This window comes from Chinchilla lanigera, unplaced genomic scaffold, assembly GCF_000276665.1.
Source record: "Chinchilla lanigera isolate Chin_1 unplaced genomic scaffold, ChiLan1.0 scaffold00009, whole genome shotgun sequence".
NCBI classification, from domain to species: Eukaryota; Metazoa; Chordata; class Mammalia; order Rodentia; family Chinchillidae; genus Chinchilla; species Chinchilla lanigera.
Genome location: NW_004955410.1, coordinates 3,913,289 through 3,931,934, shown reverse-complemented (window position 1 = coordinate 3,931,934; position 18,646 = coordinate 3,913,289). Strand labels below are relative to the sequence as shown.

At 41.2% G+C, this 18,646-nt stretch overlaps 1 protein-coding gene across 4 annotated transcripts in view; it reads right to left on the bottom strand.

Annotated features, from left to right (window-relative positions):
• The window catches only part of Cacna2d1 (calcium channel, voltage-dependent, alpha 2/delta subunit 1), a 419,185-nt gene that overhangs the window by 31,648 nt on the left and 368,891 nt on the right, over nt 1-18,646 (bottom strand). The window contains exons 19-25 of one of the 4 annotated variants that reach the window (XM_013510508.1): nt 17,991-18,047; nt 13,873-13,944; nt 12,344-12,415; nt 9,021-9,082; nt 2,903-2,979; nt 1,672-1,692; nt 948-1,008 (exon numbers count right to left, since the gene is read on the bottom strand). In XM_013510508.1, the coding sequence (XP_013365962.1) occupies nt 948-1,008; nt 1,672-1,692; nt 2,903-2,979; nt 9,021-9,082; nt 12,344-12,415; nt 13,873-13,944; nt 17,991-18,047 (422 nt within the window). The remainder of the gene's footprint in view (nt 1-947; nt 1,009-1,671; nt 1,693-2,902; nt 2,980-9,020; nt 9,083-12,343; nt 12,416-13,872; nt 13,945-17,990; nt 18,048-18,646) is intronic. The other 3 variants (XM_013510509.1, XM_005377191.2, XM_013510510.1) reach the window with 3 other exon arrangements.

The following is an 18,646-nucleotide window of genomic DNA, read 5'->3' as shown; positions in this document are numbered from 1 at the left end:
AGCTGAGCTAAAGCTTTGTCAACTGTGTCTGCTCCTGAAATGTTACACAGACCTCTTGCTTCTATGTAGAGTCAGAATTCAGAAGTTTGCTTATGCCGATGTAACGGAGTAGCTCCGAGGAACCTTTATGAGCCCTATGTGCATCCTCAGAGTAGTTTCTTTAGAAAGTATGAGTGTAAAAAATTAACACAAATACTCTGCATCTATTTTATTAATTAATTTAGCTTAGATTTATGTGAAATACTTTTTTTACTACTATAAGTATCTGCTGGATACTAGGGGTCAAAAGCTGAGGAAAGAAAAATAAAGAACTCTTGGGTTCTTGAATAGTTTCAAATAATTACAAGAAATGGGAGCTGGGATGAAAGATGCATATTATGGATAAAGGTAGGAAATTATATGAGAGATAAATAAAATAGAGTAGGAGAAAAAATGTGACTATGAAAAATTGTAAGAGGCAATGTCATTTATTAAAATATAGTTTCCCAGGAAGCTATGTTAGTGCAGGAACAAAAACCAATTAAGAAAATGATATATTGCATGTATGTGGATAAATATCCATTTGTGTTTGCACATATCTAGGTACATGTACAGGTGTGTATGCACGTGAGCTCTGTAAGTGGAATATTATGTATACACTCACAAGTGCAAAAGCACAATTCTTCCTATCGGATGCACTACAAGTTCCACAAGGGCAAGACTACATCTGCCTTATTCAACACTGTATACCCAAGATGGCACATCGCTCAGCACACACCAACTGCTAAGTATTTGACTGAACACATGAATACAGAACAAGCTGTTGCAACGTTTTACAGTCATTGTTCTTCTTGGTCCCATAATTTGACATAGAATCAAAATACGGTAAGCGACCCCAAGTCACAGCTTTTGTTGAAGACTTATCCAGCCATACCAACTCTAAAGAAGGCAAACAAAATGAAACTAACCTTGGAGCTATGAACGTGTAGCCAGATTCTTCAAAATTGTCTGGCTTCAGAGTTTCTGAATCTGCAAAGAAACGACACAGGATTAGAGAAACAATGGAGAAGACACGCTCCAAGATTAGATGACACAGAAGGCCTTACAAAGATTTCTCACTAGAGAACACAGGACTGCTCAGATCCTCAAGGTGTATCAAGCTAGTAACTACGGGGGTGTTCCGTGCTTCCTGATACAATAAATCTTTACGTGAGTGAACTTCATTATACTAGTGTAACAGGTATACCAGATGAAATGCTCTCTCTGTTTTTCCTATTTGCTAAGACTACTGGAAGCAAGTATCTTTAAAAGGAGGCATCATGTATTTTATTCAAAATATCAATGGAAAAAATTTAGCAATCAATCTGAGAAAGAAAATTATTTTAATAAGTCCATTAATGCATTTACTGAATCAATGACGTTCATCATGTTACGTATAAATTACCAGGTGGCAGCGTAAAATAGACACGATTTTATATCTACAAAAGAAAACTTGAATGTGAAACAGGCTGCATGCGGAAATGTGAGCACCTTCCTCCCCCAGTCACGGTGGCTAAGGTTTGAGTGGCCATGGAGGAAAATCTAGCAAATGAGAAGCACAGAGGGAAATCTCCAGTAGGAATGGAAGTATCTGCAGAAATGTCGAGTGTACTAGACAGAAAGAAAGAAATTGAGCAACAAGAAAATACTTGCCCTTCATTTTTCCCTTTTTTGCTGTGCAAATCCATCAGAAAGAGAGAGCAGGGAAACAAAAAAAAGAGGGTAAAGCAAAGGGGGTCACAAACAATATTTTATTCAATGACTTTCTTGAATAAAAATATTGTGCATAGATCAAAGGTTCATTTATGTACAGCTGTAGTCTGGAAAAAAACACATAGTTTTGAAGGCTGGAAAGTATGTCCTGTTTCTAGATCACCCTGCCGGTACTGTGGTTATTTCAAGGGTCTGTTTGCGAAGTGGTTAATGCAGGTGCAGTACGAATGCTGTCAGCCTATTCACAGAAGCACTTACCACTCAGTGAAGACGCGCTAGTTCTCCCTTCATTATCAAGGCAAGAGCTAGCTCATGCAGTACTGTGTTTCGTTAAAAGACCATCATATCTATTGAGCGCAAGTGCAAATATGAATTTATCGGACACCATAATATCGTGCGAAAAAGGCCTGCAGAGAGCACAGGATAACTGACACGAACGTGTAGGAAACGATAGCTTCCTTTACAATCAGATGTGATAATCATATTAACATATGTTAAGAATTACATATACAGTTTTTATTTAATCCTTGTTATTAATGATTGAGCAATGTGGAAAGGATATGATGGTCATTTTATTTACTAAATCTAGCCACTCAAAACGAAATGAAGATTAACAAGGACTTAAAATATGCACTAGTGTTAATAGTTACTCCACATTCCAAATGATACTTAAAAAAAAAAGTAACCCATTTGAGGTACTGAGACATTAATCTGGATTATGGAGAGAGTTAATTGCCAAGCACAATATTATTCTGGCCAAATGCAAAAACAAAGCAAAACTAAAGGAAAGATAAGAAAGGAGAAGCCGTCCTAGCACAGTGCCACGGTGGGGAGCATGCTGACAGCACACGGGACGTTTCAGGCAGCCAGCGGGGCCCTCAGAGACAGCTACAGAGGACACAGCCCCGCAATGATTCTGGGCACATGGCAAGGCAGGGGAGGGCGGAGACTGCCGCTGAGACTGCAGTACCTGCTCATATTCTATCCGAGTAGAATATTTCTTGTTCCTTGCATGTTTGGAATGGGTTAGAATCATTGCTACAGGTTTGGTGATCACACCTCCTAAAACCTACTGGAACGCCTTGGGTATTCCAAAATCTAGACGTGTTTAAACATCGGAGACTAGGAGATCGGAACAAATAGACCCTGAAGTTGCTTTCACAGTACTTACATCTGGCCTGAGTTATTGTCTCTTCTAGTTTGGCTTTTATATAGTAAAAACTGTAGGTTGGTAATACCAAGGCCAAACTGCAATAGAAACAAGAGAAGCATAAACACAAACAAACAAAAATGAAACGTAACATAAAAAGAGACACATCAGGTTCATGGGAAAATCCGAAGATCTTCCTCACGGGAGGGAGGGACATATTACTTTGACAGGAAAATGCATTCAGCAAAGAGTACTTAATTTCCATCTCATCACCCCAAGTGACCCAGCTCTCCATATGATATGGAATCAAGAGACGTGGAAAAATAGCTATCAAATGCACCCCTGAATTAGCCGAGGGAGGAGTCATGAGGTCCCCACTATAACGCCAGAAAATTATATTAAAGTAAAATATTAAAAATATTCCTCGTGTGCTTCCACAGTCAACAGACAGCTTGGATATTGTCTCCTGAGTGTGGTATATGGTACTAAAATGCTTTGTATCCGAGACATAATTGAAAATCCCAGGCAGAATTACTGACATTCCTATTGCGCAGTGCAAGAGGCATGTGGCACGTATATTTCAGTCGCTAACTACCTGCTATTGTAAAACGCTGAGCCCTGGGTAAGTTCCCGAGTGCCCACTCGGGGGTCAGCCCAGTGGCTTTCAGCACTACTGAGACTGCCTTCTGCCATCGCCTGTGACCAGGAGGGTGATGAGGCCACAACATTCGTTCTCAGTTTGCTTACTGCAGATGCCCCGAACTATTTGCAGATCGATGTTAGGAACAGGAGAGACACCTTCAATTCAGAGGTGAGAGAGAGCTCTGGAGCTAATCCAGTCTCAGCAGATGTCCTAACCCGAGAACACCTGGGCTGGGGATACAGCTCAGCGGCACAGCGCCGGCCTGGAAAGCATGAGGTCCTGAGTTTGATTCCCAGTACGAGAGAAAAAAAAAAAAACAACCCGAGGGCATCTCCACTGCAGCTCTTGGTCCAAACCCCAAGCACTTTAGACACAAAGAATGCGAACAAGCACTTCATCAAGCTCCACTCCATGACTGCTCAAAGTAGAAAGCTATTGTGGAAGGAGCCTTACGCATTTTGAAGCTGTGATTAACGCAATGCATCTGAAAGTGTACTGATGTTTTAGAACTGCGAAGAGATTCAGGCTCTGCAGACCCCCACAGCACTCATGCTGGCTCACGTGCACAAGTAGAAACTAATTAAAGACCCCACACTCACACCTGCTGTTGCTCTGAATACAGAGGGAACCTTGGGAGCCACAAGAGCAAAGAGCATAGGACTCTCTAACACAGCCAATACAACTACTCTCAAAACACAACACTTGGTCTGGGGATGTGGATCAGTGGTAGAACTCTTGCGTGGCATGTACAAGGCTTGGGTTTGACCCCCAGCACAGAAAAAGAAAAACTCACAATCCTTGATTAATACGACCAACTAAGTCATCCAACATACACTGTTCATATGTATTCCAATCGTAGTGGTGCAGAGGGGTATCCTGTGTGTCTAGACTCTCAGGTGCTTTGCAAGGGGGCGTATTAACAGATTCCTTCAATCATGCAGGCCCCATACTCCAGTATGTGTTGTTTATGGATCATGTAGAATAAGACCAAGAAGGAAATTCCAGACTCCTTCTCCTGTATATAAATGTTAAAAATTCACTCGGGGGGCAGGAGGAAGAGTTTACTTGCTAGAGTTTAACTATGCAGTGAACACGGAAAAATGAGTGGATGCTCGTTACCTCCTATTCCCAAATCCTTCACCATCACTAAGAAATTCACAGACTTTCCTAATGCAGAAAGGTCAGGGAAATAAAATGCTCTGTAGACTTAATGAACATTTCTACATTAATTTTATAGGTGGCTTCAAGTGGAGGCAGAGATGAAAGTTCAAATAAGCAGTGCAGTCCTGGAGCAAATAAGATGACCTTTCAGGGTTCACTGTCATTTATACACTGTGGAGCAGAAGCCCTGGGCACTTGAGGATGGTCTCCTACAAATCCCTCTCCAGGGAAACTGAGGCATTTTTATTGCTCCTTCAGCATTTATTGCTACAAGAGCTTCTAATTAAAACCAATAACATTACATCATGCGACTGCTATGACGTCACTCTAAGTGTGGGTCACACCTCAGAGAGGGCACAAGAATAGTACGGTGACCCAGAAAGGACATGACAGAAGCTTTAAAGTTGGCACTTCAAATGTGCATTCTGTGTGCCTGCAAGACTAATGCCGCAGTTCATAGCTAGATCTCTTCTATAGGAAATTACAGACGCAATTACGTCCAACTCGGCCTGCAGTTATTTCTTCTATGTATTCACAGATAAGTTCTTTACCGACATCCAGAGTTGATGATGCTATCACACGCAGTGTTTGCTGTCTCTCTCTCTGTATAAAACCAGCAGGCCAAGACTGCTTTATTTCCCTCTTGAAGTTTGATAAGTCAAGTGCCATCAGATGGATGGTAGAGCCCACACCATGTTTACGTGACTCCCAGAACGTAACTGAGTTAAACGCGCAGTGACACACTTCTCAGCTCAGTCATTTATGTGCATTTTACATTCTCCATGTAGAAAAGAAAAAAACTTCTACTGAAATAATTACTCTATTTCAAGATATGGCACCTGAATTGGATCAAGGTTTGAGGAGACAGGAATCCCCTGTCTAGAGTTTGGTGTCTCAGTCATTAAATTAAAACACTTTATTTTCTTCAAATGTGGTGTGACAGTTTGCTCTAACTTGTTATTTGGGAATGCACTGGTCCAGCGATTCAGGGAAGTTGTCAGGATGTGAGGAGATTTAATTGGACACCTGAATTCGAGAGTTAGGAAGAGAATGCAGGAGGAGACCCCACGCAGAAATGAAGGCACTGGGGTCACTGCAGACAACAGCGAGCTGCAGGCCACGGGCGTGGCAGAGACGAGCAGAAAGATCAGGGTGGAGATGCGGGATGTGCTTCTCCATCAGGAGGCCCACGTTTCGTGTGCTGTGAATGGAGAGCAATGCTGAATTTGAGCAAAGAATATTTGTCGGCCCACAGCTTATTCGTGGGTGTGCAAAGGTGACAGGCTGCCAGCAGAGGCTGATCGTGAGCCCGCTACACACTCAGGCAGCGCAAACACTTCCCCACGGCGGCCTCGGCATCACCGCTGCCTGGCCGGGTGAAAGGGTGCGGCGTTTCCGGCACACGCTGTTCCTCTCAGCAAGAGCACACAGTGCGCACCTCCACCAGGGGCTCCCAGCGCCTCTCACTACAGTGAAATTGCCCCTGAGAGGCGGGGCTCCCGGATGTCCTCCCTCCCGCCGTGGATGAGCTTATCCCAAGACTGAAACGAGTGACCCGTGGACGCATGTGGAGACTGTGGAAATGTTAGATGAATGCTCAGATCAAAATTGAAGATAAGAACCAGTGCCTGGAAATAAGTAAAACAGTTGGAACCATCATTATGGTGTTTTGCAAGAAGTCTTAAAATATGTCAAAAACTGAGGGAATGCCTGGTGTGGGGAAAATCACAGCACCCTGCGAGGCTGAGGTCAGAGGATCACAAGTTTGAGCCCAACCTGGGAAACTTCTGAACTTAGCAAGGCTCAGTCTTAGGAAAAAGAAAGAAGGGTTAGGGGTTGTGACCCTGTGTGAAGGTCCTTGGTTCTATCCCCAGTACGGAAAAGCAAAACAACAGAAAACTGAGGAAGGACCGCATACGTCATACAGAGACCCTTGCATTCACGCCCCTCCTCGTCCGCTTGGCCACCTGAGGAGCCAAGAGTGACAGGTTCTGCAGATAACAGTACCGCAGCTCTAGGGCTCCGCTAGCCCCCCGGGGTCTCCTATGCGGGGGAACGAGAAAAAGATACAGGAACACAGCTGGATGCACCGCAGCCTATCGATTAGGAGAGGTGCTGAGGGTACAGAAATGTGTAACCAGAGACCTCCACCCCTGAGTAAAGCAACAGAAAACCTGGGCATCGGGACGGACATGAATTACAGGACGGAAAGGACTGCAAATTTAAAATCCGTCAATTTCTTCAAATCGACGTTCATCAATTGCTGACACATCCGTAGAGTGCCTGCTAAGTGATACTGCCTCACACACCCGGGACTGGGACACAGGTCAAGCAGGGCCAGCCCTGCCCGCTTGGAAGTGCCCCGTGAGAGGGGGCCAGAAAGGCTCTGAGCAGAACGGCACAGGGCCCGTGGGAGCGGCGAGGGCAGCTCATCTGGGGTGCAGGAGGTCTGAGAGAGGCTCGGACGGCTCACAGTCAGCGTCTGAGCCCGGAGGGCCGTGGCAGACTCGTGAGGGCAACTGCTGGAAGCGGGTGAGTGGGACAGAATGCGACTGAAGGTCAGGATCCTTCCTTCTACTGTGTTAAGATCAGAAGCGGAGAGAGCAGGCAGAGCTACAGGTGCGAGTCATGTGCTGCGGCGGGCGCGGAAGTTCTCTCCGACCACTTCTGTCCTCCCGGACTGGAAGCAAAGGCGTCCCCCGAGAGAAGGGAGGATGAGGAGGCGTACAGGTTTGAGGAGAAAGGACGTCAACGTGGTCTGTAAGAATCTGGACTTTGCTGCAGTACTGAGATGTCCAGGCAGAACGAAGGCACACCTGAGGTTGGTTCATGGATTTTCAGTGCTATTTGAGTTTGTGTTTTTTTCCACCTGCTTTTAGTGTGGCGTTGGCAACCATCTGAACTTAACGAGGTTCAGCACTGTGCCAAAGGTGAGTATGTCGAAGGCACCTGGTGGCGTGTGCTGGAGAGTGCAGGAAGACCCAGGCGACTTCCGAGGAACAGGAGGGGCATGTGGAAGTGCGGAAGGAGAAGTGGGAGTGCAGAAGGGAGGACAGATCCACGTCTCAGGTGAGTTGGAGGATTGCCGTGGGGCTCCAAGGAGGCAAGAGAAAGCTAAAGTGCAGTGATCTCAGAGCTAGATGAAGAAATCTCCACTTAAGCGTATGAGGATGTCACAGATCACACAGTAAGAGCTGCAGAACATAGAGCACTTGGCTAAGGTACTGGGATGGCAAGATGGATGGAGAAGAGGAGGTCAAAAACGGGAAGGCAGGTACAGCAAAATCAGCTCCGCCCATGGTACCTATGCGTGGTCTGTGGACCTAGCCCATTTACAAACTGCCTATCAGCAATCCCCGACACGCCACCATGAAAAACAAATCCAGAAATTGAGATGGAGCGCTTAGAAAACTTTACAGTAACTGGACATACTCAATTTACATTTGTGGACTCTATAATAAAGATTTTTGAGCTTTTGCCTTTCATCTTTCAAAATTTATCTTAGTAAATATTTCTTTGTTTTATTTTGTAGTGATGTGGACATGTCCTAATAATGTGAGGAACAGCGATCTGTGTGCACGTAGGAGAGAGTGACGAATAAGCCTTCTGGAAATGTGAGAGGGATGCCTGGACCTGAGGGGGCGGGGAGCGGGAGGTGTGACGACCTGAGATTCCAGGACAGAAGTACCGAGGGGAAGAACAGAGGACTTCTAACAAGAAGACTGCACTCTCAGGAAGAGGACCACAGTGGCCGCCCTGAGTTTGGAGAGAGCAAAAGTAAGAACAGGAAGGAAATGCTCGGCCAATTTGCAGAAATCAGGGTAACTTCCAGGACTTCACCGCACTGGGCTCCTCCGTGTCCCCAGGCTCAGCCAGCAGGGCGCAGCAGGACCCCGAGAGCAGCTAGTCAGCGTGTAAGTTACCAGCTAACCTTTCACTGTCAGAGGCCACCCGCTACCCGGAGGAAAGAAGTCTCCTTGTCAGGTTAATTTGCGACATAAAGACAATAGTATAAACTAAATAACAACTCAAAATGGGAAGTCAGTGGTGGTTATAACTATCAAGTATAGTTATGGAGACTGTATCTATGTTTAGGACTAGTGAAATTATATTGAACATTCAGTTATATATCACGTATGTTTTCATTTCTACATCGATAGCTTTTTTCCACCTTGTCAATCTGAAAACCAGTCTCTGTAACTGTAATATATGTTGGACAGAGTTGTTTTTCTATTCAAAGTTATATTGAACATAGCTTGGGAAAATGCAGACAATGTTCATCCCCCAGAAAAATGGGTCCTATAAGTTAATGCTCAAAGAAGTCTGTCTGGTTACCTGTAGTCTGTCCCATTGACCGGGGTCCATGTGTAGGTCCTGTTGCCTTTGTCAATGTATCTCTGGAAGGAAGTTCGACAGGGTTATTACCACTTCATATGTGTGGATTTACAGTGATCGAAGAGTAGTAACAGCTGTCAGCCAGTGAAGCAAACATTCAGTACCGTACCTTTCTCCTCAAACACCAGATATGTTCTATCCTACATTTATTTATTCTGTTATGGGCATGTGTAGCAAAATTTAGGAAAGAATAAGTAGGCAAATAATGAAATGTAGGGTCATATAAGCATAGAATCTTAACTGATAGTATTCCAAATCAATAGCACTTATTCCAAAGAGGTATCCTCAAAACTTAGAGAACATTTCCTGAGAAGCAAATTTTAATAGTAAAATCGCACAATAAAATGCTACATAAGGCTCAGATATTTCTACTTTCAAGTACATTTAAGAGAGATTAAGAATGCCGGGAAGTGAGTGCAGTCAGTGTGCCTAGATGCAAACGTGATGATCTCAGCACTGTTCTGACTAAAGTATTATTAAGGCATCACGAGGGGCTGATTACACAGTGTCCCTGAAGTCAGGAGAATTCCCAATCCACCACGGGAAGGAAGTGTGGAGTACAACAGCACCGTGGACCTAGACTCCTCCATATGTAGCTACTTGACAATAGTAGGAACCCTCATGCTTTCCTCCGCTGGACACAGCGACGGCACCCCTGCACCCCCGCACCCCGGCAGGTCCGCAGTGGTCTTCAGCGTCATCGCCTGCCACAGCAATGACACCGATGCAGTCCAAGCTGGTAGGAGACACTGTGCTCCATCGCTCCTGTCATTTCTCTCACTCAGTCAAACCCTTAGAGTAGACATGAATTCCCATCACTTACTGATGAAAAAATAAGACTCACTGAGGACGTCAGGTACATAGAACTTCAAGGTCAAGAAAAATGACAAGTTCATTTTTATAATAACTACATAATGCTGCTTGTACACATGAAACACCCTATGGCCCGTGTGGAACGGACAGAGAGGGGGTGGTCAGAATTTGTGAGGTGGTGGTGGGACTAGTAAAATTCCTTAGAAATGAAAGTGACAATGTTTCTGTATTTCCAGTAGTCACAAGAACACATGACAAATTAGCATTGCTCAACAAGTTATAAAAAACTACCAAAATAGTGCCAGATTAGGGAAATAACAATATGAAGTTACTGTTTCAATGTCAGCAGCAGGAACGACCATGATCGTAAGTTTTTAATTTGCAATAAAACAACTATATACAATTTTAAACATGGTTAACACCTAGTTTTTTAGTTAAATTTATTTTTCAACTTTTTACTAAGCTTAAAGATATCTCAAACTAGCTTTCTGAGGAATTTTACAGGGTTTTTTTTTAGGCTTTTTTTGAGATATTTATTTCCTAGGTAGACCAAGTTGGCCTCAAACTAGTGGCGATCCTCCTGCTTCAGCTTCCCAAGTGCTGGGATTACAGCCATGCACCACTACACCCAGCTATAGTTGTAAATATATTTATTTCCAACATTTTCAGGAAACTCCTACATGAAACAGTAGAAATATATTCTTGTTTTAGGCCCAAGCAGACAATTGTAAACAAAGGATTACTGATAGGGTGCATGTAATCCACACAAACTATTTTCAGATTTGGGCAAATAAGATTCACCTGGCATAAACTGAGGCAGAAAAGTTTTATTGTTTTAAACTTATTTTTAGTAATAATTCCATAAAAATATCAGTAAGAAAATGGGAGTTTGCTTATATGCACTACATTTGTGATCACGTTTCATTTCTCATGTCTTCCACGGATTTACTTTTTGGCTGAATAATTTGATTCCTGAAAGATGTGACTGAAAACAGTTTACAAGTTAACTTGAGACAGGCTTTGGCGGAAGTCTTCAGTCAGTCAGATGTGAAGAGAGGCTCCGTAGGCAGTGTTTCATGAGGGAGAAACTCACAGCTGCACACAGCTCAGTGAGTCAAGCACTGTGATAACGTGCTAGCTTTGGGATTTCTGACCTCCCAGACATGCAAGAACATGATTTCCCGCAACAGACAATGAACTTCACAGACAATGTCTGGGTGACCTATGGAACTCAAACAGTGCGAATCAGACTAAACCAACAGCACTGCAACTCGAAGGTATTACACCTTAGACATCCCTGCCAAATGCCATACCTAGAAAGATAAATATATTTTTCTATAAGATAATTTTAAAATCTAAATAATAAGTAAAATATTGTAATTGCTCTGATTTTTTGCTAAATAATAAGTAAAGACTGAAATGTATGCGTCGCTCTTACGTTCTGATAGTAAGTGCAGCGGTGCCTCAGTTCATGAACTGAATTCTTTCCCTGATTCTGGTTGCAAACCCAACTGGATGAGAACCGAATCCAGTGTCCTCCTATGGTCAACACTGAACCTGACCATTGTACTCTAATGATACTAAAATGAAAACAGCCACCTGCTAAGGAGGACCCTGTTTGCACCCCGTGTCCGCTGTAGGAAAGATCTACTGAGGAATTCACGAAAAAAACATACAGTGAAATAGGGTGGTATTTCAAGGGAAGGACGTAAGTAACTATATTTATAAAGTCTTAAACTTCCAGGACAAAAGCTTCAGGAGTCCTACATACCTTTAAACATTAAATATGTGAATGTCTATTTTTACTCTACAGGTGGCTAGCAATTGAGAGGCATATTCCCCAAAGAGGTTTACAAGTAAACATGAAATCAATTTATCACATAAGCCAGGTACTAGTGGGGGAGCTGTTACCAGATGATTTAATTTCAGATGTAAATGCAGGAAAATGCTAAAGTGTATAAACATTAAAAAAAGAGATGTCAAACCAGAATCAAACAAAAGGTAAAATGATAAAATAAGTTTTGGAACACAATTGGAATGCAAATGTACACATCATGTAATACACACAGCTATTAAACATTAACCACAATATTTCACCATTGCCAATACATAAAGTATGGCATAAAATTATATCATACATTCAATTTCTTATGGTGATGAAACAAAGACATAATAACTTGCAAGTATAATATTTTAAAAAATATATTGTTTATGAAATAATACATCAAGAAACCTAAAGCATTATTTTTATAAAATGAAAAAGTTAAGAATACCTTGGTGAAATTTTTTTCTAGCTAAGAATTATCTTAAAAATAAAGAAAAATTGTTCACTAAAGACATAGCTGTTTTATAAGTAAATACTGGATTAGCGCACAGCAAAGATAACTTACCAATGTCACTTATTCTGAACAGATACTCGTTCATTAGAATAAACGTGGATTAATTCTTACCTCATCTTGAGATTTAACCAGTGTTCTGAAGGTTTTTTCCCCGCTTTCTCCATCTATCATTTTATTTCGAATCTAGGGGAAAATGAAATAGTTACTTTGCCCCGGGAGCCAAATTCGCCTACCACAGTGTGACAGTCTCATCATTGTTCAAAGCCTTCCTCACTTTAAACACACTGACGGAGAACAGAGGGCAGGTTTTAATACTAGTTGTAACTGTTTCCTGTAATTTTTTTTAAGTTGCCGCATTACAATCATTTTACATTATTACACATTATGACATTATTATTATTATTAAAAACATGGCTTTTTCAGTCATTCATCAGTTTTTTTTTTTTTTTTTTATTTTCTCCGGTACCGGGAACCGAACTCACGACCTTGCGCTTGCCAGGCAGGCGCTTTTGCCACTGAGCTAAATCCCCAGTCCCATCAGTTTTTGAAATATAATTAGTGAGACGTAGTCAGTGGACTTACAGACTAGCTACATTTAAGTGAAAAGTAACCATTGAGAAATAGGAATGCATCCTTCTATCTTTGTCTAAGCTGAGGGTAAACTGGGGCTTTGAGAAGCTGAATGATCTCATTATGGTGCCCAACCAGGGTCGGTCTCCTCCCTATTACTTTATCCTCTCATATTATATCACAGACTTTACAGCAGATATTCTTTAACCACCTAGAACATCCCAGATCCGTGCCACAGTCTCAAGGCACTTACAATATATAATCAAATTCTACGCTTACACAATGGGAAAACAAACGTGCAAAATGCGTAAATCAAGTACACCTTAAAATACACTGCGAGCAATTAGAAAAGAAATATAGCAGCCTCTGCATAAATAAAAGGAGTTAATTTTCATCTGGGAAAATTCTGAAACTATGGGCCTGGAGCTAGAAAGGCCACTGTGTTCCCTCCTGAGTCGGGGACAAACTAACTTCCCCACTTCCAGCATGTGATCAGCACAGCACACCCGGAAATGCCAAGACCGATTTCCAAAGGCTCCTGAGAATCATGGCTAGAACCTATCATGTACTCAGCAGACGCTACTTTACTATTAAATCATCATCTTTATCATTATGGCAGACACCTTCACATGAAGCGCCATGTGATTTGTTTTGCAGTAGAACAGATCTTCGCTACACCAAGAGTCCCAAGACAACATGGCAGCTTCTTTTCTCATGTTGCTCATTCTCTGGTGCGGTGGCTGGAGCCATACCAACTTTCAACTGTGTGACAAGATCCATCTTTCAGATTTTTGTTGTTAGTCACAAGTACATTTTGAACTGACATAGTTAAGATAGCTTTGTAAAGGAGAAAGAAAAAGAACACCCTCGATTTAATTAGTTATTCCCTGTCCTGTCATATGACCTTCTGGAGGAGGGGAGTCCAGGGTGCAGCCATTTTTAAAGATGAAGAACAGCCATGTTTGTGTGTGTAGTACTGAAGACAACCTAACAGGATGAGGCCTCTGGGCAGAGAAGGGAAGAACCCAGCCCTCCGACCCCGCGGCTTGCTTCCTCCCCAGGACACTCACCTCCACTTTAATATCATTCTCCAGCTCTGCATCCAGGAAGTCTAAAGTCACTGGTTCCTGAGATTTGGGGTTCTGCACAGAAGACAGTAATAAGTATGTATCCCATTATTAATCAATGCTGTGCATAGAATGATTTAATCAGTATTTAAATACAAAATCAACTCTACAAGTTAGTAAAGACACATTAATGGTATAAATATATCTTATATGAATATATATATAAGTTAACAAAGATACATTAATGGTATAAATATATCTTATATGAATATATATATAAAGCTAAAATGGAGCTTTAAGTGCAGCAAATGTTAATTAATAACCAACTGAAAAACTCTCATTTTTGAATGCTGCTTTAAACCCCACATTTATAACCACAAGCTCTGTGGAGATGGGACTTCTGAAGATCCACATCCAGCTCTCCTTTAACCAGCCTGGTAAGACAGCCAGACGAAGCAATGTGAAAATAAAACAAACACGACACATATTCACTTAAGTCATGATTTCAATGAAGAAATTACAGAAGGAAAATGCTTTAAGAATTATGTTTGGATATTGTAAAAGGTAAGGCAAACTTCTTTGAGACCTTTGCTTCCTTTTGAAAACATAAAAGGAAAAGCAAGAAGCAATTCTGTTTCACACATTTGAATCTCAGAAATGTTATATTTTAATGATTCCAATTAATTCAAAATTCTATGGTCTATACAATGAAATCTGTGATCAAGTTAAGAAATGTAATAAAGACCAGGTGTTGTAGTTAAAGTCTACTGAGAAAAATCAGCCGGCGGTCACTAAACACTAGCTTCTGCTGTGACACCACCAATTGCTTCTGATTGGAACATAATAACAAAGTTCGCTGTGGAATAATACCGAATACTTATTGTTGTATTACACGATACTATTAGCCTAGCAAATTCCTCTCATACAGTACGGTTACAAAATGAAGATGCACTAGAAAATTTGATAAGAGAATAAAGTGTATTCATTACACTTTAACACTTGGTAGTGTAATATGTCATACCAGAATTCCACAGTTCACTAGAATAAAAATCACAATAGATATGTCATTTTTCAATTGCAAAATGTTAGAAACTAGATATTAAAGTGTTTATTAAAATAAGTGTTACCTAAATCTGATAATATAATACATAGCAGTAATAAATGCACAGCTCTGGTGGATGAATGCAAGGTTCACTGGAATTTTACTAATAATAGACTCCAAAAATGTCAGATCATCAGCATTTCCAATGCCATTTAGGGAGAACAGACTTCTCAAGATAACAGCAATAGTTAAAAATATATTGAAATTAAGCATATCCCATTTGTATCCTATATGTTTTAGTACATATGCCATGTATTTAGTTTGTAATTATGGCAAAATGCCTTTCTTCAAGGAGTATCTTCAATTAGGTAATGGAAAATTTTAATTCTCATGGTTTTTGATGAATCTTAAAGCCAATTAAAAATAATAGCACTTGTCATTAAAAAATGTCACTTGTCTTTTTGGTTAAAAATAGACTATTACTATAATCAGAAGAATCTATAATACTGAAAATATGTATTAGGTTTTTTCAAAAGGAAAAACACTGACCATTCGAAGGAAGGGGCATTTAGATGGAGGTATTCATTTGCAATAGAGTATGTTGCCTGAGAAGATACAAGCCACTGGTGAACATCCTACAAATCCTTTGTTTATAAAATGAAACCTAGAAAATCGCTAATGAAAGGACAGTCCATTATTTCAGAATTGCTTATTTAAAGTCTCAGGAAATAAACCATTTCACACAGACAATGTAACACCAGCATTAAAAATAAGGAATGCAAAACAAAGTCAAAAAACCAAAATGAGAAGATGAAAACCAAAACGAGGATATCATCTTACATGCAATGGACAGCCCATAGCATGAGCAGAGGCAAACAGCATGCAAGGAGGAGGAGGCATTGTCGGGAGCAGTTGGCAAGATGAAGGTCATGTCCCAATCCAGCGTACAAAGACACAGAGAGGAAAACGGAATCAGGAAAGAAAAACCTCAGAGCACAAACTGTATTCTGAGTGGCAATCCAGCTGACCACTTTCATAAAGGACACAGACACTGAGAAATTAAAAACCAGCCTTAAGAAAAGAAGCATTTGGTGCCTAGTTCCTGCGGGTTCATTACGTTTTTTTGAATTCCCTTTTAAATTTCTTTCAGTATTTCTCCTGTTCATTTTTCAGTACTACATGACTGCAGTACGTAACGGTCACCTCCCTCGTGGGAGCTGGTCCATGTATACAACACAGACCAAGTCTGTCTTCATCCACTTCTTCTCCCTCCATCTCTCTCCCTCCATGTCTTGGTTCCCTTCCTTCTGCAAAAGCTCTACCTCCCTACTTCCCATCATCTATCTATTAATTTGTCTTTATTTACACGTTGGATTTCTTGTATTGGAGAAACAGTGTGATATTTAAGTTTGTGTGTCCGATTTATTTCACTTAACACTATGCTCAGACTGTGCATCTATTGTCTCCAAGATTACTCAAGTTTATCCTTTTTTATGGCAGAGTAGTGCTCCACTTGGGTGCAATGTGTACCACATACTTTTTATCCAAGTTTAAGTATCTACCATTTTTATTACAAATTTTGGATATCAATAGACATAATGATGAGATCATTTGTTCCAATAAGAGGCAAAATGTAATGATAAATTTTAGATTTGAAATAATTAGGTCAGTGTCATGATAATATTTAATACTTCAAAAATATTCCCCAAACTCAGAAGTCTTATGTGGTTGCTAGTTTGCCATTTGTGGTTTCCTTAGAATGAAAACAAAAAGTAAAGCATTATTTGGGTTGTTTATTTTTTAATTATATCATAATTTTTACATGCAATATTTGAAGTTGCTGCCAAGAAAAACCCACTAAAATGCACATTACTTCAGAAAAGTATAATGTAAGGTAATACATAAAAGAAACATGCATGGAGAGCAACCAAAGTTTAACATCGTAAGAAGGGCTATGCATGATCTTAATCTCTATAGGAGTCATAAAAGACCTAAAGGCTTTCACATGCAACAACAGGGCATTCAGATTGTCACAGAGGTCCTAAGCTGGAGGGGAACCAATGTGTCCTCTAGTTTGGGCTCTTGGTACTGTAAGAAAACCTCCGAAGCTTTAACAAAGATCCAGAAGCTAAAGTAAATCAGAATGTGCAGGAGACGGGGCCTGAGATTCGCACACATATTTATAGACTGTGGGGAGAGGACAGGTCATTTGCTTCTGCTTTTCCAGATGAAGACATGGACGTACTGCCCTCCAGGGCTCTGCGACCGGCCCAGGGGGATCGAGTCTGCTTCCGGGGGACTGAACCAGAATCCGGGAAGGCAAGTGTGGCCTCACCATCTCCTCTCACAGTGTCCTACTTCTGTGTTAGAAGATCAACAACTTTTCTCAGGAAGCAGTAGGCTTACATAGGAAATTTTAAATAATGCTGAACTTCCTTTGAAATTCTGAAATTATTTACCAAGCTGTAGCAAGTATCTCTTTATGCTGATTTATACCTACAGAAATGTGCATACATGTAGTAACTTGTATATTTTGCTGCCAATGGAGAAAAGATTTTGCAATGAATTTGTCAGGCAGTAGAAATTCATAGTATTTATTTGCTACTTTGAACAATTTTAATTTACTACAAAGACATTTCTCCAATTTCTAAACTCCTATTATATTTGTGAAAATTCAAAGAAATTTTGGCTTAAAATTTCTAACTTATGGAAGTTACCTCACTGAAATTCTACCTTTTCCTTGCACTTGGCAGTTCTACCAGCAAATTGTTAGCATCACACGGATTGAGATTCATTTCTTGATATTTGGTGACAGATTTCTTTTTTGGAAGCCATCTCATTATGATTGCTCTGATTGTTAAGATCATTACACAATTTACTCAGCAGTCTTTTGTTAGCTAAAGCACACCCTCTCCCACCATTAATACATTTTTGCTTCAGTTTACTGGGAGCCGACGCTGATTTCCATCTCATGCTCAGGAGAGGCAGCTTTAACGGTAAGCTTTCAGAGCAGAAGCTTGATCTCAACTCTGATTTAGCAAATCTGGAAGCAGGGCCACGGCCACCCTCATTCAGTTACCTGCACATTGGGTCTTCTTTGTCTCAAATTAACTGTTGGGATACCCACACCAATCGGCTGAAGCGACAGAGAAATGGTAATCCGTCACACCGCTTACGACGTAGGGAAGGTTTGGGGGTCAGATATTTGCTTGATGAGAAATAGATATAACTGATACACTCAGTATTGATTTCAAAATATGGGGTACCAGATAAAGGTCATGATGAATAAATTTGTTAAAAATGAAAAGTTTAAAAATGTTTTTAGTGAATAAAAATGTTATGTTAGTGAAAATCATGAAGAGACATGATTGATGTTGCTTTTCCTGGAATTGTATTTGTGAAGCAGGAAAGATACCTTAGCTCAAGTAAAACTCCTCTTTATTGAAGGAGAGGGAGCGGTGGGGCGAGGAGAGGGAGGGGTTAAGGAACAGGGATTGTTAGGAGGTGTGAGACCTAAATGTGTATACTATGAACACTGCCAGTGTCCCCTGCAGTTTCCCGCGGTGCAGTCCGCATCCTAGCTGTGATGGTGACCACCTTCAGGAAGTAATTCCTGATGAAGCACAGGCCTGACTGAGGGGACTCCTGCCCTGCGGGAACAAGCAGGAAGGTTGGGGATGGGGTTGGGGGCACAGGGCCCGCTAACCATGCACAGGGCCCTGAGTTCGCGCCCCA